This window comes from Mesocricetus auratus, unplaced genomic scaffold (assembly GCF_017639785.1).
Source record: "Mesocricetus auratus isolate SY011 unplaced genomic scaffold, BCM_Maur_2.0 Super-Scaffold_100051, whole genome shotgun sequence".
Lineage (NCBI taxonomy): Eukaryota > Metazoa > Chordata > Mammalia > Rodentia > Cricetidae > Mesocricetus > Mesocricetus auratus.
In genome coordinates this window covers 789,652-810,129 of record NW_024429228.1, presented here as the reverse complement: position 1 = coordinate 810,129, position 20,478 = coordinate 789,652, and the positions used below count along the sequence as shown (strand labels likewise).

At 39.9% G+C, this 20,478-nt stretch overlaps 1 protein-coding gene across 6 annotated transcripts in view; it reads left to right on the top strand.

Annotated features, from left to right (window-relative positions):
- Window positions 1–20,478, top strand: part of LOC101827092 (phosphatidylcholine translocator ABCB4) — a 50,293-nt gene that overhangs the window by 9,436 nt on the left and 20,379 nt on the right. For 3 of the 6 annotated variants that reach the window (XR_005873259.1, XM_040735815.1, XM_005083959.4), the window contains exons 5-15: window positions 2,995–3,052; window positions 4,233–4,424; window positions 5,868–6,039; window positions 7,304–7,428; window positions 9,817–9,988; window positions 12,450–12,563; window positions 13,657–13,767; window positions 13,973–14,098; window positions 16,076–16,279; window positions 17,148–17,318; window positions 18,302–18,463. Coding sequence is in view for 5 of the 6 variants with exons in the window: in XM_040735815.1 (XP_040591749.1) it covers window positions 2,995–3,052; window positions 4,233–4,424; window positions 5,868–6,039; window positions 7,304–7,428; window positions 9,817–9,988; window positions 12,450–12,563; window positions 13,657–13,767; window positions 13,973–14,098; window positions 16,076–16,279; window positions 17,148–17,318; window positions 18,302–18,463 (1,607 nt within the window). In the remaining variant the exon portion in view is untranslated. Of the gene's footprint in view, window positions 1–2,994; window positions 3,053–4,232; window positions 4,425–5,867; window positions 6,040–7,303; window positions 7,429–8,328; window positions 8,405–9,816; window positions 9,989–12,449; window positions 12,564–13,656; window positions 13,768–13,972; window positions 14,099–16,075; window positions 16,280–17,147; window positions 17,319–18,301; window positions 18,464–20,478 lie in introns of those variants that run through there. The other 3 variants (XM_040735816.1, XM_021235185.2, XM_040735817.1) reach the window with 3 other exon arrangements.

Genomic DNA, 20,478 nt, shown 5'->3' with positions numbered 1-20,478 from the left:
TTTAGAATTTTGTTGGATTCTTGAGCAACTAGACTCACTGAAAGCTAAGTGAGAATGGAATATTAGAGGAAAAAAGGGTTAGGTTACAAAAGCCTCCAACAGTGACTAACTGTGGACAGAGCCCAGCTTTGTCAGCAGAGTGAAGCTACTTCATGGCAGGATTGCCCTCTCACAATGATTTGGTTGTGCACAAACTATGAACAAATGCTTTTTCATCCAAAACCTTAAGAACAGAGTCATAGAAAACAGTTCATCTGAGGAGTATCAAAGACTTTGCTTAGGACAATTCTGTGTTGCTATAATAATCTAGAAGATTCGGAGGGAGAGTGCTGTGACTTGCATGCTTTTGCATTGCTTCGTGGTAGAGAAGAAAAGGTATGTTTGAGCCCCGAGTTATATTAACTGTCCGTAGCAACCAAGCTGTTTGAACAAATGCCATCCACCTGTTCATTTGGTTAAAGAATTTTATTTTGAGAGTCCAATGTGATAAGGAAGACACTTTCTCTATTCCTTAATGCCTCTGTTTATTATTATTCAAATCCTTCGCTCAATAGCTACATGATCATGGCCAAATTGCTTAACCACCATAGTCCTTACTATTTTAAAATTATGTTTGGCCGGGCATTGGTGGCACATGCCTTTAATCCTAGCACTCGGGAGGCAGAGGCAGGCGGATCTCTGTGAGTTCGAGGCCAGCATGGTCTACAAAGTGAGTTCCAGGACAGCCGCCAAGACAATACAGAGAAACCCTGTCTCGAAAAACCAAAAAAATTATGTTTGAAAGATGTTCATGGATTGACTGATGGAATCAAATATAAAGCATTTAGAACATGATATATCCAAGAAATGAGACCACCGGTCTAATTTTGTTTCACCATCTACAGCATGGGTGAATTTTATGGAATCTCTCGACAAGGAAAGGCAGCTGTAGCATGCCTTGCTTAGGGAGGGATCAAGAGAGTGCTCCATCCTGTCACACTAGAATCAAGGGGTACTTTAAAAAGACTTGTCATTCTAAATGAGCAAGACAGACTGGGGTAATCGGGCTTGAGTAAGATCTGCAAAGTGTTTTATTCTCAAAGTTCTCCATAACTTTTAGAAGAGCAAACTAGGTGACCAACTGGGACTGTTTACCAGTCATATATTTTAAGTGACTTTGTCAATACAGAGCTCAGGCCCTTTGCAAACTTTGATCCTGTGACTCTTCTGGGAGCCCATGCACACGTTTGTCTGACTGTGTCTGGGCACCTGGGACACTGGCCCTCCTGGCAGCCCCGAGGCTGATTTCTCACCCAGAATGATGTTAGCCTTCTTGGCCCAGGACTCTTAGGAAGGAGCAGATAGGAGCAGAAATGCTCATAGGTACGTATTTCCTAACACGGGCGGAGTCCACTTGAGTCGCGTTATCTTTGAAGAGAGATTTTAAAGGTTTCAGGTAGAGATCGGAACACATGGAAATTTAAGATTTCATCTAATTTCTAAGTTCAGGGGGAGAAATACTTAGTGATTTCTACAAATGCTGTGGCTTCGTAACAACTCGTCTGCCTCTTGTTCCAAGCATAGTCCCAATCTCCCAAGTTTAATGAAGTCCCCGGGAGGGAGAAGGACACACACAACTGTACTTACCTGATTAGAAGAGAAATAAAATGAGGGGATTCCTCAAAGATTCAACAGCTAGCCCTCCACATCAGTAGAAAAAAACTCAATAATTGGGATTGTACTCAACTGCTCTGCTGGCAATCGATCCTGACACAGTTTCAGTTTAAAATACATTTGGACCTTTCATCTTCCTTTGGAGAAAGATAAGAAGGGCACACAGGCACACAACAGCAAGAAAACATGACCCCTGGGCCATTCGCACGGGATAAAAGGATAACGAAAGAGCACTTCCTATCCTGTGACACCGAAGAGTGGAAAGTGCCTGCCTTGTTCTTGCACAACCATGCTCAGGGATATTTTATTCTGCTATTTCATAAACATTGTAAATACATGGTTTGCGTTTTTCCTTTCTGTGGGTGTATTTTAAGTGGAAATAAGTCACCGCCACACAGATCAATTGGCAGAACGCAATGTGAGAGCAAAGGGCGCCCTGCCTGGGCCAAAAGCACGTTTGCTGCTTGTTAGCTGAGTGGCTTTGGTCATGGTTATTTCTCTGCTTCAGTTTCCTTTTCCATAACTGATGCTTTTTGAAATAGTCCTACCTCATCAGGTTGTTATGAAAGGTAAATGAATCCATGTGAAGCATTCAGAACAGAACCCGGCATGTAACAAACAGTCAGTGAATAGTAATTGTTATCTAAGCATAACAACTGAGAACATCTTGTTGACGTTTTTATCACATTGGCTCACGTTAATTAGTCTGGTTCTTTTCAGTTGATGCTGCCTGAAATGTTCAGACCCAGTATGCCAGGGCTGTTAATAAGCAGGATGTTATGAAGGGACTGACTAATAGCCAGAGATGCAGTGGCTTATTTTTGAGCCACTCACTTGGGTTTTCCCCTGTCTGTAATTTTCTTCTTTTGCGATGGAAGCAATCTGGCCTTCCCGTTACTTTCGTCATTGGGAAATATGTAAGAAAAAAAGGCATAAAAATAAAAATTAAAAGGGCAAGTCTTCTGAATCACCAGGAAAATCGTGGTGTCCACAAAATCTCATCGTTTCCATTCTGACCAGTTCTTTCTGCCTCCTCTGCCTTTAGTATTCTGTGAGACACCTCTGTGCCTCTACCTTTTCTCAACCGATCCACCCTGCCTTAGGAAGCTGCTTGGCCACGGGCCCAGAGCATGCGGGAGGGGTAGAACCAGGAGAGCTTGTCTTACCCCATCTGGACCTGTACTTCAGTGAACTGAAAAATACCCTTGGGTGTGAAAAAGAGGGTTGTCTTTGGGAAACTGAACTGCAGCATCTTCTACACATGGGTTAACAGATTTTTAAAATCTAGCAATTCCTGTTAACAGTCCTTCTTTTTAAATGTTGCTTTTTGTTTTTATTTAGTGAATTTTTCATTGTCAATGATAAATCCAGGGAGGATTCTGGAAGAAGAAATGACTAGGTAATTAATGTGTATGTATATACTGTGCTCTACTTTTAACACTCCATTTAAAGTGGCCTCATACTGCAGAGTTGGGGGAATGTATGAAATGGCGTCATACTGCAGAGTTATGGGAATGTATAAAATGGCCTCATACTGCAGAGTTGGGGGAATGTATAGCATGGCCTCATACTGCAGAGTTGTGCGAGCGTACAGCATCTGCAGACTTGTGGGAATGTATAAAAAGCCCATTTCTTTCCCAAGCTCCACTTTCTCTGTTTATGCCCCAGCCTCCAGTTTCAAGAAAGTTGCTTTCCTTATGACACTTCACTTGCGTGTGATTCCTAGCAATAGATACGACTTTACATGATCACAGTAGCTATCCTTTTTAATGAATTAATAAAACACAGTTTTTGTTCTCATTTTGTCATTTTGATTCCAGCACAGTCATTTATGGCATCCATACCCCTTCCAGTCTTCCTAGAAAAATCTCAAAATCCTGGAGCACAGTGTTTGCCTATGCTCCTTATTAATTGCTCTTTTTATTCTAAGTAGGGCTTTCTGCCTGCTAAAGCAGATCTAAAAGGCTAATTGAACATAGTTTGTAAAATTGGATTAAAGATAGATTTTGGATCATTGAGATGGAATTTATTGCTTTTAAAGACATCACTCAGTTGTACTTCTGTTCCAAATCAATTTGAATTTATTAAGTTTTTCTTAGAAAACTAATTTTAAAAACCCTGTAAAGGTGGATGATTTGGGGTTTCTTTAAATAAGAATCTGGAAAACCTTACAGTAAGAACTGCTTGCATATTTTACATGCTTACTACTGTTTGCCATGGGGAGGGGGTAGAGACCGTTTATTGTATGGTATTTTAGGAAAATAAATTTGCTGCTACAGAGCGTTCATCCTGCCATATAAGGAGAGAGAAAGATTGGCACATATTTGTGATAATGTCTTCCATGTCTATGATCTGTTTAGAAAGTTGATTAATTGCCAGTTCTGAAATATCTTCCTAAGAGCCTGTCTAGCTGGCATAGAGGAACATGCCTGATAGCTCAGCTCTTGGGAAACTGAGGCAGAAGGGTCAGAGGCCAGTATGAGTCTGGGCTACAGAATGAGTTCAAGACAACTCAGAACTATACAAGGAGACTGCGTCTCAATATCAAACAAAAATGAGCCTTTCCAATTATTTTCCAGATATGCATATTACTACTCGGGTCTAGGTGGTGGAGTTCTTGTTGCTGCCTACATTCAAGTTTCATTCTGGACTTTGGCAGCTGGCCGGCAAATAAAGAAAATCAGACAAAATTTTTTTCATGCCATCCTTCGACAAGAAATGGGCTGGTTTGACATCAAGGGCACCACTGAACTCAATACACGGCTGACAGAGTAAGTGTGTTATTAATATCAGATTTTGATGAAGAAATGATGTGCTTTGTAAAAAAATTGTCAAGGGAAGGAAGATTTGAAACAGCATTAAATTATGACATTAAGCCTTAGCTATGAATCGAGTATATGTCTGATAGTCATTTCTAGAAGCCTCTATAGCTTAAGCCACGTTTTCCATTTATATTAGGGTTTTTTCCCCTCTAACTATTTGAGGACCAAGGGCATGTTATATGCCCATTTCTCTCCCGTGGAGCTTACTACAGGCCTGGAAGGTGCTAGACCCCAAATACAAATGGCTGAATGGATGAGCAAGTGGTTGCCTTAGTTACAAAGACTTGCTTTAGTAAAGACGGACACTTTGCTTACTTAACAAGTATTTGAGGGTCTATTACATACTAAGTGTCCTCTGGGGGGCGTAGAATATGAGCAAACAAAGCTGCTCTATCTCCTTGGTGCTTTGCTCCAGTTGGGGGGGGGGGGGATAGATGGCAAACATTTCCTCGCCGGGCATTCTGACGCATGCGCAGATGAGGTCAGAGAAGGAGAGACGATCAAGGTGTTTAGGGCCTCTGTGCCTCACTCTGAAAGAAACAGCAGCCACGCGAAAGTGTGACATTACAGTCACACTGGCTGTGAGAACACAAGCAAGCTTGCAGGTTGCATACCGTTTGACACGCCTGTAACCGTGTTCTGGTGTGTGGACTTTCTGGATTTTGACGTGTCTGTGTACACTTTACCAATGGGTACTCTGAAATGGAAGACTCTGAAATGTTTTTTTTTTTTTTTTAGCACCAACACAGTGCTCTTAAGGCTTCAGGTGCTGGCTATGGAGGTCCATGACTCTAACACAACACTCCAGGGGCGAGAGCAGGGGGTTGCTGAGAGAGAAGGGTCAGAGATTACAATAAGCCTTGACTAAATAGCAAGACCTTGTGTCAAAAAGTCAGGAAGGAAGAGGGAAAAGAAAAAAAGGGGGAGGAAGGAGGGAGAGGAAGGGAGGGAGGGAGGGAGGGAGGGAGGAGGGAGGGAGGGGGAGAGAGGAGGGAGGGACGGAGGGAGGAACGTTGGGAGGGAATATTTTATTTTAGAGAAAGGATGTTCAACTTAGAATAGGACTTTTTTTTTCTGTGAATGTCTTTTACTATTGTAATACCTTTCCTAATTTCTTCTTTTAAGCAAATTGACTCATGTCCATAGTGTTAAGGCTTCTGTAACAGGATTAACTAATTTCGTAATACCAGCTTCAGTGGCTTTAACATGGTAGAAGCAGGGATGAATCCTGAGTTTGTGTTTCATGGGAAAACACTCAAGAGGCTAAGACTGTAAACAAGGCTTACAGTAAAATGGGCATGTTTTTCTTGTCTTTGTGTTTATTAAATGTCTACTTCACCTTTCTGACTGGAGACCTCCTGCCTGTAACCACTTAGGTGTGATCTTTTTTAGTGACATCTCCAAAATCAGTGAAGGAATTGGTGACAAGGTTGGAATGTTCTTTCAAGCAGTGGCCACGTTTTTTGCAGGATTCATAGTGGGGTTCATCAGAGGATGGAAGCTCACCCTGGTGATCATGGCCATCAGCCCCATCCTCGGGCTGTCTGCAGCTGTCTGGGCAAAGGTGTGTGAAGCCCAGATGTTCTCGTGTGCGCTAACTCATGAATCCAGGGTGTTGCTCTGTGTAGCCAGAGCGTATGTCTACTGCCCAAGCAGATACATGCTGAGTGTCAGTGGGAGCCATGTCAATCGCATAGACATTTAATATGAAAATTAATGTTTAATATGACTCCAAACACTACAGTTCTTGCCTTGATCACTATTCTTAATTTCACTCTTACCTCCCTGGATAAGTATTCTCATGTGGTATTTGAAATGACAGGTATGGTTATATTTTTGTTTCAGAAAACACATATTTAAGACATAGTCCTCCAAACGATTGAAAGGATATGGAAGTTTTAAATGGGGCAGGGGTTATGTTCCCTGTGACAATTACATACCATTCTGTCAGTTTTACCTTGTACGCATACATATAAAATCATATTTACTTGAACCAACATTTTAGAGTTGAGCAAATTTGCTGGCTTTTTTTTTTGTATAATCTGAGAGTGATGATTCACTTAATTACTTGTATCTCTTTTCTTTTGATTTTTCTCCTGTGCCATTTTATTTAACCATCCTATTATTTAGTTCTATTATCTAGAATTATCATTAATAAGTTTGAAAGTATAATTTTCATTTTACTTTGCAAAAAATGAGGATTTAAGTTAGATCCCCAGAACCCAAAATTAAAAAAAAGTCATGGGTTTGGTGTTACAAGTTTTTAAGATTAGTGCTGGAAAGGTAGAGACAGGCAGATCCCTAAGATTGGATGTTGAGCTAGCCCAGCCTAACTAGTGGACTCCAGGCTGGGGGTGACTGCTGAGCTAGCCCAGCCTAACTAGTGAACTCCAGGCTAATGAGAGACTATCTTTAAGAAACATGGATGCTCAACTTGGAATAAGATATAGTATTTTTGGTATTCATATTCTTTTTACACACATGAATATTGACACATGTTCACACACACGAATTGTGACATAACAAAGGAAAAGTATAGTTAATCTTTCTAAGGTGTAAGGTTTGATTTTATCTAACTTCCCAGTTGACAGATAAAACGTATGAGAGGTATGGAATTTGGCAGAATTCCCATATACATTCCCTGATGACTCAGGTAGCTCAGATCTATGTAGCCCTTGTAGGAGACACTCTAGGACCCTCTTGGAGACCTGGCTTTCATGCTGTAAAGCATAGGGGTTGGATGGGAAAGTGGGAGTTAAAACGCTGTGCAGGCTGCCTTTTATCCCTTCTCTCCATGCAAAAGTCATGACTGTCTCTCTTCCAAACAGATACTCTCCACGTTTAGTGACAAAGAACTAGCTGCATATGCAAAAGCAGGAGCCGTGGCGGAAGAGGCTCTGGGAGCCATCAGGACTGTGATAGCTTTCGGGGGCCAGAACAAAGAGCTAGAAAGGTCAGGAAGCTCCTTTGTCCGGTGGTTCAAAGAATCCACTTTTACATGGTTTCATTCATTCTCTTGTGGTATGTGTTTACTACTTTCTTTTTCCTGATACTGACCTTTCCCCCACATGACCCAAGCACCTTTCACTATTGGCTGTGACTTTTCAGGCTCAAACTGATGGTTCTCAGCCTGATGCGTTCTACAAACTAACTCCATTAGAGGCCCAATGATGCCTAGGGGCGAGCTTCCCAGAATAATGTTCCTAAGCGCATAAAAGGGAATATGCGGGGTTCCAAAGGATACCAGTATATAGTTATTAAGGTACTTTTACTTTTCCACCTCCTTTACTGGCTATAAACTAAAATACAGAAGAGAAAAAAATCTGAGATATGGATCTCCTAGTCACAACCCAGGGTTCTCGGTGGGGCTGTAAGAACCGGACATAGCGCCCCACCTCTCATCTGCCCTTCTGCCTCAATGCCAGAAGCCCTTCTCCATGGTCACATGCTGGAGGATGTGGGCAATTGCTCAAAAACACAACAGCACAAACAAACAGAAGCAATTTCATCGAGACAGAATGATAAAGGGCGCTACATATTTAGTACGTATGTCTTGATGAGTTTGGAGATCAATGTACAAGTACATGAATCATTAATGTTCTCATTAAAATAATTTCCCCTACAATAGTTGAAACGTGACCCCATATAAATTTCTTCTTTATGTGAGACTTTTCATGCCCACAGCTCTGAAAATTCTCTACCAAGGTTCCAGGATTAAATTCAAGGCTTCTCCAATCCCTTCCATTTCATTTTCTATTCTCCTGTTCTTTATCCCTCTTCGAAGCCACCATGTTTCCGGTTCTCTAACCTCTTCCTTTTTTCCTTCCTCACTGCTGCTTCCTGTACACAATAGTCCACACAGACCACACTAGCCCTCAGTTGGACCTCAGGATGTCAGTGTAATCATGCCGCTCCATTACCCACTGAAGGTAACTACAGCATGCCCACTCTCACTGGAGCGTTGGGTCACACCGGGCACATGTCAACCCTGCTGCTGCATGACCTGGAGACTCTGCCACCCAGCTGTAATGACAGTGTTGGAGGTGGTGCCCTGGTTGCCTCCTCAGACACAGCACGGCTTGATGAATGCAGCACTCACAGTGCAGGAAAGTACTTCAAGGCACTGGGCGCTTAAAGGCATTTAAAAAAAACCTTCTGTGTGGCAGCATACATTTAAAAAAATAATGACTAATGAGTTCCCATGCCTTATTTGATTGGACTAAAAACACGGTGAAGTTGCTGAGGAGTTTTGATAAATTTACATGATGTTCTCCCTCTGAGTTTCATTGTAAACCCACTAGATTAGGGAGCCAACGATGGCATTTCTACTGTTCGAATCTAGTATGGAAGAATAGAATTAATCTAACTTGATGTAAAAAATATTTTAACTTGTTAAAATCATTCTGAAAATTTATATACACACATATATATCTATAATACTTATAATTGTGGAAGCCAGCAATATGAACTTAAAATATTCAAATACTAAAATATTTTTTCAAAAATAAGATGATAATAGGATGAAACGTTATAAGAGATGATATTCTAGTATGATAGGGACAACAGGAACAAGAAATACCAAGTTTGCTACCAACCATATGCTCGTCAATATACTAACTACCCTTTGTAATCCCCTGCCAGCCTCATGGTTATCTCCCTAAATAGGGTTTAGCTAGTAGAGTCCTTTCCTCCATTTCTGAAACAATGAAGCTAAAACAAAACAAAATGGAGAAAGACCAGTATGTCTTATAGGAACCACTTTCTAACCTTATACCTGGCTTGGTAATTGAAGATTGCTTGTTTTATAAAGATCAAAGCAGAAAAAAAAAAGAAAAAGAAAAGAAAAAGATCAAAGCAGGAAACCCATGGTTCATGTAAACCACGGGCAGAATTTCTCACCCTTACCCAGAAGAGCAAGCTAGGGAAGATTTTCCTTTCTATAGAGAGGAAAACTCTGTAACCATTACAGAGTCTAGGGGTTGGCTTTTTTTGTTTGCTTGTTTTGTTTTGTTTTGTTTTTTTCCTCCCTTAATCCTGACTGATGAGGCTGGCTGGCCATGATGATAACAGGATTCTTGGTATCCCAGGAGTGAGACTTCCAGTTTGGGACAGCCATGGGAACACTAGTTGGCGTGGTAGAGTTCAAGGGACATGAGGCAGACGGGTCAGGGGCAGGCTAGGTCTGCTCTAATGAGCACTGATTCTGAATGGGGCAGTTCCCAAGAGTTTATTCCCCTTCATGGCTATCATCCTTAAATCTCTTACTGAATAAGAGGTGATTATGGTTCGGGTTGTAAATTATTATCCTCATTCTAACATTCCCCTCTTCATTTTCCGGTAGGTATCAGAAACACTTAGAAAATGCCAAAAAAATTGGAATTAAAAAGGCTATCTCAGCAAACATATCCATGGGCATCGCCTTCTTGTTAATATATGCATCCTATGCACTGGCCTTCTGGTACGGATCCACTTTGGTTATATCAAAAGAATATACTATTGGAAATGCAATGACAGTAAGTAAAACCTCTAATATTTATGAGGAATCTGAATTTATTTTCCACCCATCTTCGCTTTCTTCTTTAAAGATTTATTTTTAGTATTAGTTCAAGGTAGGTGTGTGTGTGTGTGTGTGTGTGTGTGTGTGTGTGTGTGTGTGTAGGTATCCATGGAGGTCAAATGTGTAGCATCCCCCTGGACCTGGAATTACAGAAGGTTGTGAGCCTCCTGCCATAGGTACAATGTGAACCAAACTTGGTCCCTGCAAGAGCAGTATGCATTCTTAACCCTGAGACATCTCTGCAGCCCCTGCCTATTATTTTCCCATCTTCCTTCTTTTGGAAGAATAAGTTGTGATTGTAGGTTTTATCTTTGCTGTTGTGTGGGTAGAGCTGACTTTCTGGAACGTACAAATCAAGTCCTAATGATGAATGAGGAGAAGATAATAACATGTGGTTCAATCATGGGGGAAATACATATTCATATACAAAGGAAAATAAAAATATGAATGGAATAGTATGTATTGGAATTATCCTTATTCTCCTGTTGAGTTTAATTTGTGGATACATTTATTATTATTATTATAGATAGATCATTATGTAAACGAGCATTGGATTCACACCACATGAAATATCAGCTTTTTAAATATAAAAGAAAATTTATGTCAGTGCATTTGTTTATGTAAAAATGAAGATAACATTATGATTACCAAAATAATGTATTCTAATTATACTAAAGATTAAAATAAAAAATTTAAATTTAAATTATAAGAATATACTTGATGGTGACTTTTAGTGTGTATTTTTCAGATATGTATGTTTTTTCTCTTCCCTAACTGAGGTCATAATATGTAGATCTTTGGTAACATTTTCTGTAAACCAGTGATGTTTCGTGACCATCTTCCCATGTTGGGGTTGGTCAGTACAAAATCGTTTAAACAGAAATGTTTCAAAATTTTCTTGCTTGTTGCAAGAAATGAAAACCCTAAGTATAATTTGGAGCTCGTACTTTCTCCATATGGAAACTTGAATGTCACACTGTGCCCTACCAGGCTTTACCAGGCCTTGGCGAAGGTTGAGGGCATTAGTAACAGCTGAGCCTCCTCAGCCCCCCGCTCTTCTCTGGCTTGAACTGTGGCGGTTCACCATGGTTTTTCACTTCTTCACTCTTTCCTGATGTTTTATTAGGAAGGAAGGTTGCATCTTGACTTTGCCATTAACCTTGCGTGATGACTTAATTTGTTCACGTTTGTAGCATGAGGACAAGGGTCACAGGGCTGAAAGAAACTTCCAAGATAGAGGGGACCTGGCAAGTCCCACACCAAGGCCTGAGACTATTGCATTAGCATCTACTCTGGTGGAGAACTTTTTCTCACTGGTCCTTATTTATGTTAAGATAAGAGATAGGTAATTAAATGCATTTGAGTTTTGTAAACTTGAACATCATTGTTGCTTCAGAGAAAATAAGCTATATGTAGAAGTTTTACCATGCCTGGAAAGAAAGAAGTAATGTATTGCCTCCTATATTCTTCTTAAATTACATGTGCTGTTAATCTGGCTTCCCGAAATTGTATTCTTGGATTTATGTATCCATTTTCCTTCCAGTGAAAAAACAAGAAAATAATGTATTGTTTTACGTCCCGTAGAACAGAATAACCAGAGTCATTTCCTGTTCTACAGAGGGGTGAACTGACTGGGAATGGCCATGTGCACCTTTAATCCCAGCAGGGAGACTGGGGCCGAGAATAGGAGTTCTGATGAGTTCCAGGTCAGCCTGGGCAGCATAATGGGTTCCAGACCATACTGGGCTACAGGAAGATGTTGTTTTTAAACTATAAAGTGAAATGTTAGATAATTTGCATAAATGTTGTTCATATGTCCATATATAAATCTATAATAGCCTTTTTAAGGAAAATTCCATGGGGTCAAAATTTGCAATGTTGACCATTTTGTACCGTTCTTTGCAGAGTTAGAGAAAATGGTAAATAATGACACTAATGACAAAACACTTTAGCTTCAGCACTAATGAAATGGGTTCCACAACTCTTATGACTCATAATTATATAATCAGGAAAAATGTAGCAAATAGTTTGGCAGACTAAGCAAAACTTGGTTTTGATGCTGAAAAACACAGTCAGATAAGAAAATGCTGTATTAATTTTTATAAATTTTGTCTTTTACCGAAGTAGTCTTTATTTCTTATTTAAATGATGGAAGTGCTTATCATACTAATTACATACATGTATCAAATTACCACAATGTTCCTGTGAAGATGTACAAATGCTATTTCTCAGTATGAAATAAATCCTGAATCCTAAGCCCGCTTCTTTGTATATTACATTTGAAGCACGCTCTAACTCTGACGGTGACATCCTGTGCCTAACTGCCCTCCATGCTCTTTGTATATTACATTTGAAGCACGCTCTAACTCTGATGGTGACATCCTGTGCCTAACTGCCCTCCATGCTCTTTTGCTCAGGTGTTCTTCTCAATCCTCATCGGGGCTTTCAGTGTGGGGCAGGCTGCCCCCTGTATTGATGCTTTTGCCAACGCAAGAGGAGCAGCTTATGTGATCTTTGACATTATTGATAATGTGAGTCTTTTGTTATCTGGAAGCTGAGGGAGTCATTGTGGTGCTGGAAATCCAGTATGGCTGTAGACTACACCTTTTGATTGATATGTACTAAGTTAATTAGTAAAATACACCGTGACAATGGGAGACTACTGACCCCTCCATGGTAGCGAATGCAATGAGAGGACCCCACAAGTTTATCTGATAATATAATAGCACTAAGCTCACCTGAGTGTGTCTATATTCATCCATTACTATAGTGCAGTGTAAATTATTTTTCTGATTTGTCTCCTTATTATGCTACAGGCAGATGGAGAGTATTAGGATTTCTATATAGAACAGTGTGAGTGGCGATAAATTGTTTATAGGACCAAATTAACAGTGAGTTTTGCTATGAGGTTTCCTTTTCTCACTGAATTGTCTATTTTGATCTTAAATCAACTATATTGGATAAATTGAACTGAGCACATTGAAAATGGAAGATTTTTTACATACTAAAGTATGTTATTTCATTTACATGGTAAAATTTAAAGTTGAGAACTGAAATTAGAGAATTAGATCTAATTCTGAATTCTGAATGCATTGAAAGTTTACATAGTTCCTAAATAATGTTGTGCTCCTCATTTAATTAGTCTTCTTGACCCATTCTGCTGCATTTACTATTTAGGAAGAAATACTTGGACTTACCTAATATGTTTCTGTTATTTGTAAAGAAAAAGCACACATATCTGACCATTTAGAAAATCTATAATGGAAGTGAAATGTTGCAGGAAATAAAATGAATATTGCCTACGCACTTTTCAGGAAAAAAGTTTCAGTAAATCACATACACATATGTATACACACATGCACATCATACATGCACACACACACACATGTACACACCTGCATGTACACATACATACACATCCGTGACATGCATGCCCACGTGCCCACATGCACACACACATGCACATGCACACGCACACACACACCACATCTTCACTGTGTGTTTGCTCACACGAAGGAGATCATGTTATTACTGGTTCTATATTTGATTTTGATGAGCCCTATTCCTTAAACATATAACTGCTTATTCTTTGATAAAATAGTCATTGAATTTTGTTTTATTTAGAATCCTAAAATTGACAGTTTTTCAGAGAGTGGACACAAACCAGACAGCATCAAAGGAAATCTGGACTTCAGTGATGTTCACTTTTCCTATCCATCTCGGGCTAATATCAAGGTACCAGCAGCAATACTGAGATTCCCAGCTTAAGTTACTCTGATCACCATACTATAGTCTGATTCCTGGGGTTTTTATGTACTTTGTCCTGTTAGAGTTAAAAATCTTAAAACTGACACCCCTCCTGCCAATTCTAAATAGGATGGAATTATTCCTTTCTTGGAGCTGTGGTGTGAAGTGTGTTCTGCCTTGCTTTCCCCTGCAGATCTTGAAGGGCCTCAACCTGAAGGTGCAGAGCGGACAGACGGTGGCCCTGGTTGGCAACAGTGGCTGTGGGAAAAGCACCACTGTCCAGCTGCTGCAGAGGCTCTACGACCCCACAGAGGGTACGGTAAGTGGGAAGAACCGAGCTCCCCAGCTCAGGAAGTTGGGCACAGATAGGCTCTAGGTATTGTTTTCTTACAAACACACCTGTGTGTGCGGCTGATCTTGGCAAGAACACACAGTGTTGCAACACGTTGGGACAAAACACATATTTTGGGGCAGAGGGACAGATACTTTCAATGAAAAGCCTTGAAACAACGGGACCAAGCAGGACTCTTCTGTCACCCTAACACTGAGGGGATTGCTCCTGTGAGTCCGATTTGACCAAACAAATTCCACTTAGCTATTCTTGATAGCCTGGTAATTGGGGCCACAAGCATTTTAAAACAGCAATTAAATTCAACAAAAAATGGTTGTGTTCTTTAGCTTTGGTCTCTCTAAAGGAAAGCACACAGAAACCTGAATCTCTTACTGGAACATGAATGGCGAGAAGAGGTTAGAATAATCTTTTTTTTTTTTTTGCAGAGAACACACACACCCTTTACCTAGATATACTAATCGTCTTTATTTTGACTTACTTCATTCTCCTTCAGAATAAATTTCCTAAGAAAATGAGAATGATGATCAGAATTATTGCAAATAATTAGTAAATAATACTAACTCACTTTATATTCCTCTTAAGTTGTCCAAACTTAAGGGCATTTCCTGATATTAAAATGTTAGGCAACAACTATGAAATACAACTTCATAAAGGGTCTTAGCTCTGTTTCCTTGACAAACACCATGACCAAAAGCACCTGAGGGTAGGAAAGGGTTTATTTGACTTATACTTACACCGTCCATCATTGAGTCAGGACAGCAACAGGATCTTGGAGCAGAGGTCGTGGAGGAAGTAAGTTTGCTTGCTGGCTGTCTTAGGATCATGCTCAACTACATTCTCTAGCCCAGGATAGTCCCCAGGGAATGGGAATATCCACAGTGTGCTGGGTCTCCTACATCACTTAACACTTGACTGTTTAAGAAATTAATGTGAATCTATGAAAGAAGCCCAGCTCATTTTAGGATATGAACAAATGATTTTAGAATAAATATAGAGAGCTAGTTTTCTTTACAGGCCCCTGCAGGTCTACCACATTCCAGTATATAACCACTTCCAAGAGTATGTAGTCAACAGATGTATTATATATTTCTGCTAATGCTGCCCATTACTAAATTACTTATAAAGAGTTGTTTATTTAGCTTTTATTCACTAAGGAATAAGTGCTTGTCAAACAACAGTAAATCAGTTATTATTTAGAAGGAAAAATTATTCTTAAGTTAGTAATTCTTTGCTTTTATAACAATTTTTGAAAAAAATAAATGTTCAAAAGTTAAAAAAATGATAAAGTAAGACAGGGGTTGGTGGCACACGCCTTTAATCCCAACACTCGGCAGAGGCAGGAAGATCTGTGTGAGTTTGAGGTCAGCCTGGTCTACAGAGTGAGTTCCAGGACAGCTTCTAAAACAATATAAAGAAAACCTGTCTCGAAAAACAAAAAACAAAAAACAAAACAAAACAAAAAAACAAAAAACAAAAAGATAAAGTGAATGGTGGTATATTAAGCATAGCAAAACACCAAAACGCCATCTAAATATCTGTGGGCTAGTTAGGTAAGGGGGCACTTTAACTTAAATTTATCACTGGAAATTAACAGCAGTGGCATGCCTAAAACAGGACAGGAGATATATGCAGAGAGCACTTGAGTAGACAGAAGACCTTGGGGTCATTTTTTCAGCACCATTACAAATAACTATATATCCAAAATTTCTTTCAAGTGTGGATAACTAATGATCCACACTTGAAAAAAATATATGAAAATATCAGGAGAAAGTATGGGCGCTTCACTTATTCCTGTTCATCTTATACTCTGTTCATCTTAATTGTTACATCCAATTTTCGATGACTTCAATACTAGCAGGACTTTCTCTTAGTAAAGAGCCTCTGTGCCTCAGAAATTAGGTTGTTTAAAGTACTGAGTAGGAAATCTCTCTTTCTTCCTTTCAGATTAGCATCGATGGGCAGGACATCCGGAACTTCAATGTCAGGTACCTGCGGGAAATCATTGGCGTGGTGAGTCAGGAGCCCGTATTGTTTTCTACCACAATTGCTGAAAACATTCGCTACGGCCGTGGGAATGTAACCATGGATGAGATAAAGAAAGCCGTCAAAGAAGCCAATGCTTATGAGTTCATCATGAAATTACCACAGGTAAATGTAGGCAGAAGTTTCTGTCCTGCAAGCCACTCCCACGTAACCACACAGAGGATTAATATTAATTATAAATGCTCGGCCAATAGCTCAGGCTTGTTACTACCTAACTCTTACATGTAAATTAACCCACGTTTCTTATCTGTGCCTTGCCATGTGGATTGGTACCTTTTCTTGGTTCGGCTTGCCCATCTTGCTTCTCCCTGCGTCCCTAGGGACCCCTCAGGCTCCTTCCATCTTTCTCCCAGCATTTTCAATTTGGTTCCCACTAACCTTGTCCTGGCCAGCTATAGGCCCATCAGCTTCTTTATTAAACCAATCACAGTGACATATATTCTCACAGTGTGAAGGAATATTCCACATTTCCCCTCCCCCTTTTGTCTAATTAAAAAAGGAAGGTTTTAACTTTAAAATTGTAAAATTATACACAGCAGGTAAAGTCTCATTAAAATCAGAACTGTAAAATGAGCAACTGAGTTCTTGCTTCATAAGGCTAAGTTGAAGTTTGTGTCACAATGTTGTAACACAACTTTGCTGGGTGAATCCCTTGAATTATTCAGTTAAGGGTGACAGACTGTATTTTGTAAGTAAGTGATATGAAAACATATAGGATATGCCGGTAACTTTTGCAGCTCAGTGTTCATTTATTTTAATTTATGGTACGTTATGACAGCCAACGCTTCAGCTGTGTTCATCTGTTTCTACAGACTCCACACTTTTGTATTTAACATGTTCTAAGAAGGCTGACATGGAACTCAGTGGTGGGAGACTTGCCTAGCATACTCAAGGTCCGGCCTGGGTTTGATCCCCAACACTGTAGTGATCGGATGGAAATGTTTCCAGAGTTTCTCTGGGTTTTTCTGTTTAGAAATTTGACACTCTGGTCGGTGAGAGAGGGGCCCAGCTGAGTGGGGGACAGAAACAGAGAATCGCCATTGCCCGGGCACTGGTCCGCAACCCCAAGATCCTCCTGCTGGACGAGGCGACGTCAGCCTTGGACACTGAGAGTGAGGCTGAGGTACAGGCGGCCCTGGATAAGGTCAGTGTCTGGGGATAAACACCCGGATGGGGGCAGGGAGCAGCCTGGAATGTTCTGCAAATTTTTGTCATTTCTTTTGGAATCTAGATTGAGAAACAAACCCATAGGGCAAATGAGGCCATCTCTTGTGATTTATCGATTCTCCTGGCCCGCTGCATTATCTGCAGAAAGAGGCCAGTGAACTTGGCTGGCTCCACCGTGGTGCAGTGAACCTAGATACAGGCTTGTTGGTGGAAACGTATAGTTCTGCTTCTTTCTTGCTCATAATTTTGTTTGACAAAAGCACTTCTGCTAAAATATGTGAAGAAATTAATTATAATTTCTAAGTATTTTTCTATAATAATTTTTAGTTACAGCATAGTGTCTATTTCTTCATTGTACTATGTTTTATTCTAAACTTTAAGTTATTTTTGTGGATTTATTAATTTTGTTAAAACACTAAAAACAAAAAACTTACTTTGAAATAAATGTGAAATACATATAATTAAATATGTGACTATATATATATTTATATGTACATGTACATATGCACATGAATTATATTAAGATCAGGCTCTGGAGAAAGCTGTGACTTTATAATGACCCCCCCTAAAATGTTTCTCTTGGAGTGTTCAGTGCACTGCACAGCTCAAAGGTAGAGCTCATCAGACAAACATGAAGATACTTACCAGTTCAAATAAAAACTTATTTGTTTGTTTGTTTATAGCTTCCTTGAGTATCAGATACCACCATAGGCTTCCAGAGTAATCTACCCTCATATTAAAAGGGTTGGTCCTCCTGTGTGGTCTGGAACACAAATGTGACTTTTATCTGTTATGAAGGAGTGGTGTCTGTGCTTTAAGCACACTAAAATATGGGGTGTCACTTTCATTTACTTCATTACTTTATTTACTTACTACATAAGGCTTAATTGCACCTGCTGATTGACAGCATGTTTGTACCATACTCCCAATGTACCACAGATTTCTTTGTTTCCCCACTAGGCCAGAGAAGGCCGAACCACTATTGTGATAGCTCACCGATTGTCTACAGTCAGAAATGCAGATGTCATTGTTGGGTTTGAGGATGGGGTCATCGTGGAGCAGGGAAGCCACAGTGAGCTGATGCAGAAGGAAGGGGTCTACTTCAGACTTGTGAACATGCAGGTATTGGCTGTCAAGGATGGTTTCTCTATGCTGTCTGGGTTGCTGATACGGTAGTCCTTAAATTATTAAAAAAAAAAGGTTACAGCTAATTTCATACAAGAAAATAATGACTAGGCATTAAAATTAGGTAGAACTGAAGCCTTAATTTAGGAAAGAGTGAAGGGCTCAGGGGAAGGCAGACAAATGGAAAATTCAGTTACTGATTTCATTAGAACAATGATTATTGATTGTATGGGCAATGTGTCCAAACTAACTGAAAAGGAAATGGCCTCCCCATGGAAAGAGAAAGAGATCCACGGCTGGGCAAGGGGTACACTTTACACATGCTTTGTAGACAAACTTGGTAAAGCAAATGGCAGCACCCACAGCTTTAGGAAGTGAATAGTTGGCTTTTTAAAAGTTGTTTGCTCTAGTCACTAAGACATTATTAGTTTGTCTCATATTGTGCACTATCATTTTATCAACCTTGCAGAATAAGTAACCTAAAACGTTCCCATGACTATAGTTCATAAGTTTTAAACTATGTGTATTTGCTTTGGCATCATAATAAGCTCATACATGTGCATCGTAGATTCCCCCCTTTATATTCCAGATATACATCATGAAATATTATTATCTCAGTTACCCGGGAGTAATTATAAGAACTGCGTGAAGCTATTAGTTTCTCTAAAGTTGAATACTTAGCTTGTTTCATTTTTTTGCTTCCTATTTAAACATTGCAGTACAAGCACAAATTAAAACAGTGTTAGCAATTCCCTCAGTTTCCCAACAAGTCCCAACCCTGCTGAGTGTGGGTCCTGTATTTGGATTAGCAAACCTACAGTGAGCCATTGCTATAAGTGTAAGTACCTGACACTGCAGAGTGAGAGCTAGGATGTTGCTCTTCCAGAGGAAGAAAACAAATTGATGGTTTGTAGAGACTGGGCAGTGTTATGGAGCATTAGCGAGAAGATGATTGCAGGCCGAGGGGAGTAATAGCTAATGCTCTAGAGCACATTATGGTAACTATGACTGACAGCAATGAGTTATATACTTCAAAAAAGCTGGGGGAGTTCATTTCCTTTTCAGTTGTGAGGACTGAAACCAGGCCTTAATTCAAGGTGAACATTCTACCACTGCGCTATAGTCCTAGCACAAGGAGAGAGGACTTTGAATCTCTCCAATAAAGATGATCATTTTTTGAGGTAACCGATATGCCAATCACTCTTATCCGTCATGTGATCATATACACGTGCTGGAGAAGTGTCCTGGTAGCTGGGTACAGTAAGTAGCTCAGCCAGTTACATGCTTATCTTCTAAGTGTGAGGACCTAAGTTTGTTCTCTGGAAAAAAAGAAGTTAGATGTGATGGCATGTATACATGTGCTGGGTAGGTCAGGTGGATCGCTGGGAACTTCTGGTTATTCAGCCAGCTTACTTGGTGAGCTGCAGACCAACGAGAGACCCTCTTTCCAAACAAACAAACAAAAAAAGCAAACAACGGAAATCTGATATCGCCTGCCCTTTGCTCACCTGCTCACTGGGGCACAAACACACTCACACACATACGTTTGCACCCTACACATGAGCACAAAGGAGTTTAATCAATATGTGCGATACATGTCAAGTAAAGCAGATATATATACATATTACATATATATGTATATATATGTATATAAAGTTACGTGGACATCTGAGTGTACACTGGAAAGCTACTGATGTTTTTTAAAGGATGGGTTATTATTTGGATCTCATTGAGCTGTTGTTGCTGTTTTAAAGAACCTGGCACAGAATAGTTACTGAAATTTTCAAATTCCCCAAAGAGTGGAATGCCAGGAAGTTTTATAATTAATTTTTATATAAATCCTCTTGATCACTTTCTATTTTAGAACATATATAACTATAATAGGTAATGTCGCTTGGACAAGATGGGCCTCTGGAGCATGCCTTCTTGAGTTAATGGATGATGAGGGAAGACCCATCTTAACTGTGGGTGGAACCACGTCCCAGGCAGACAATCCTGACTCAGAAGTGTAG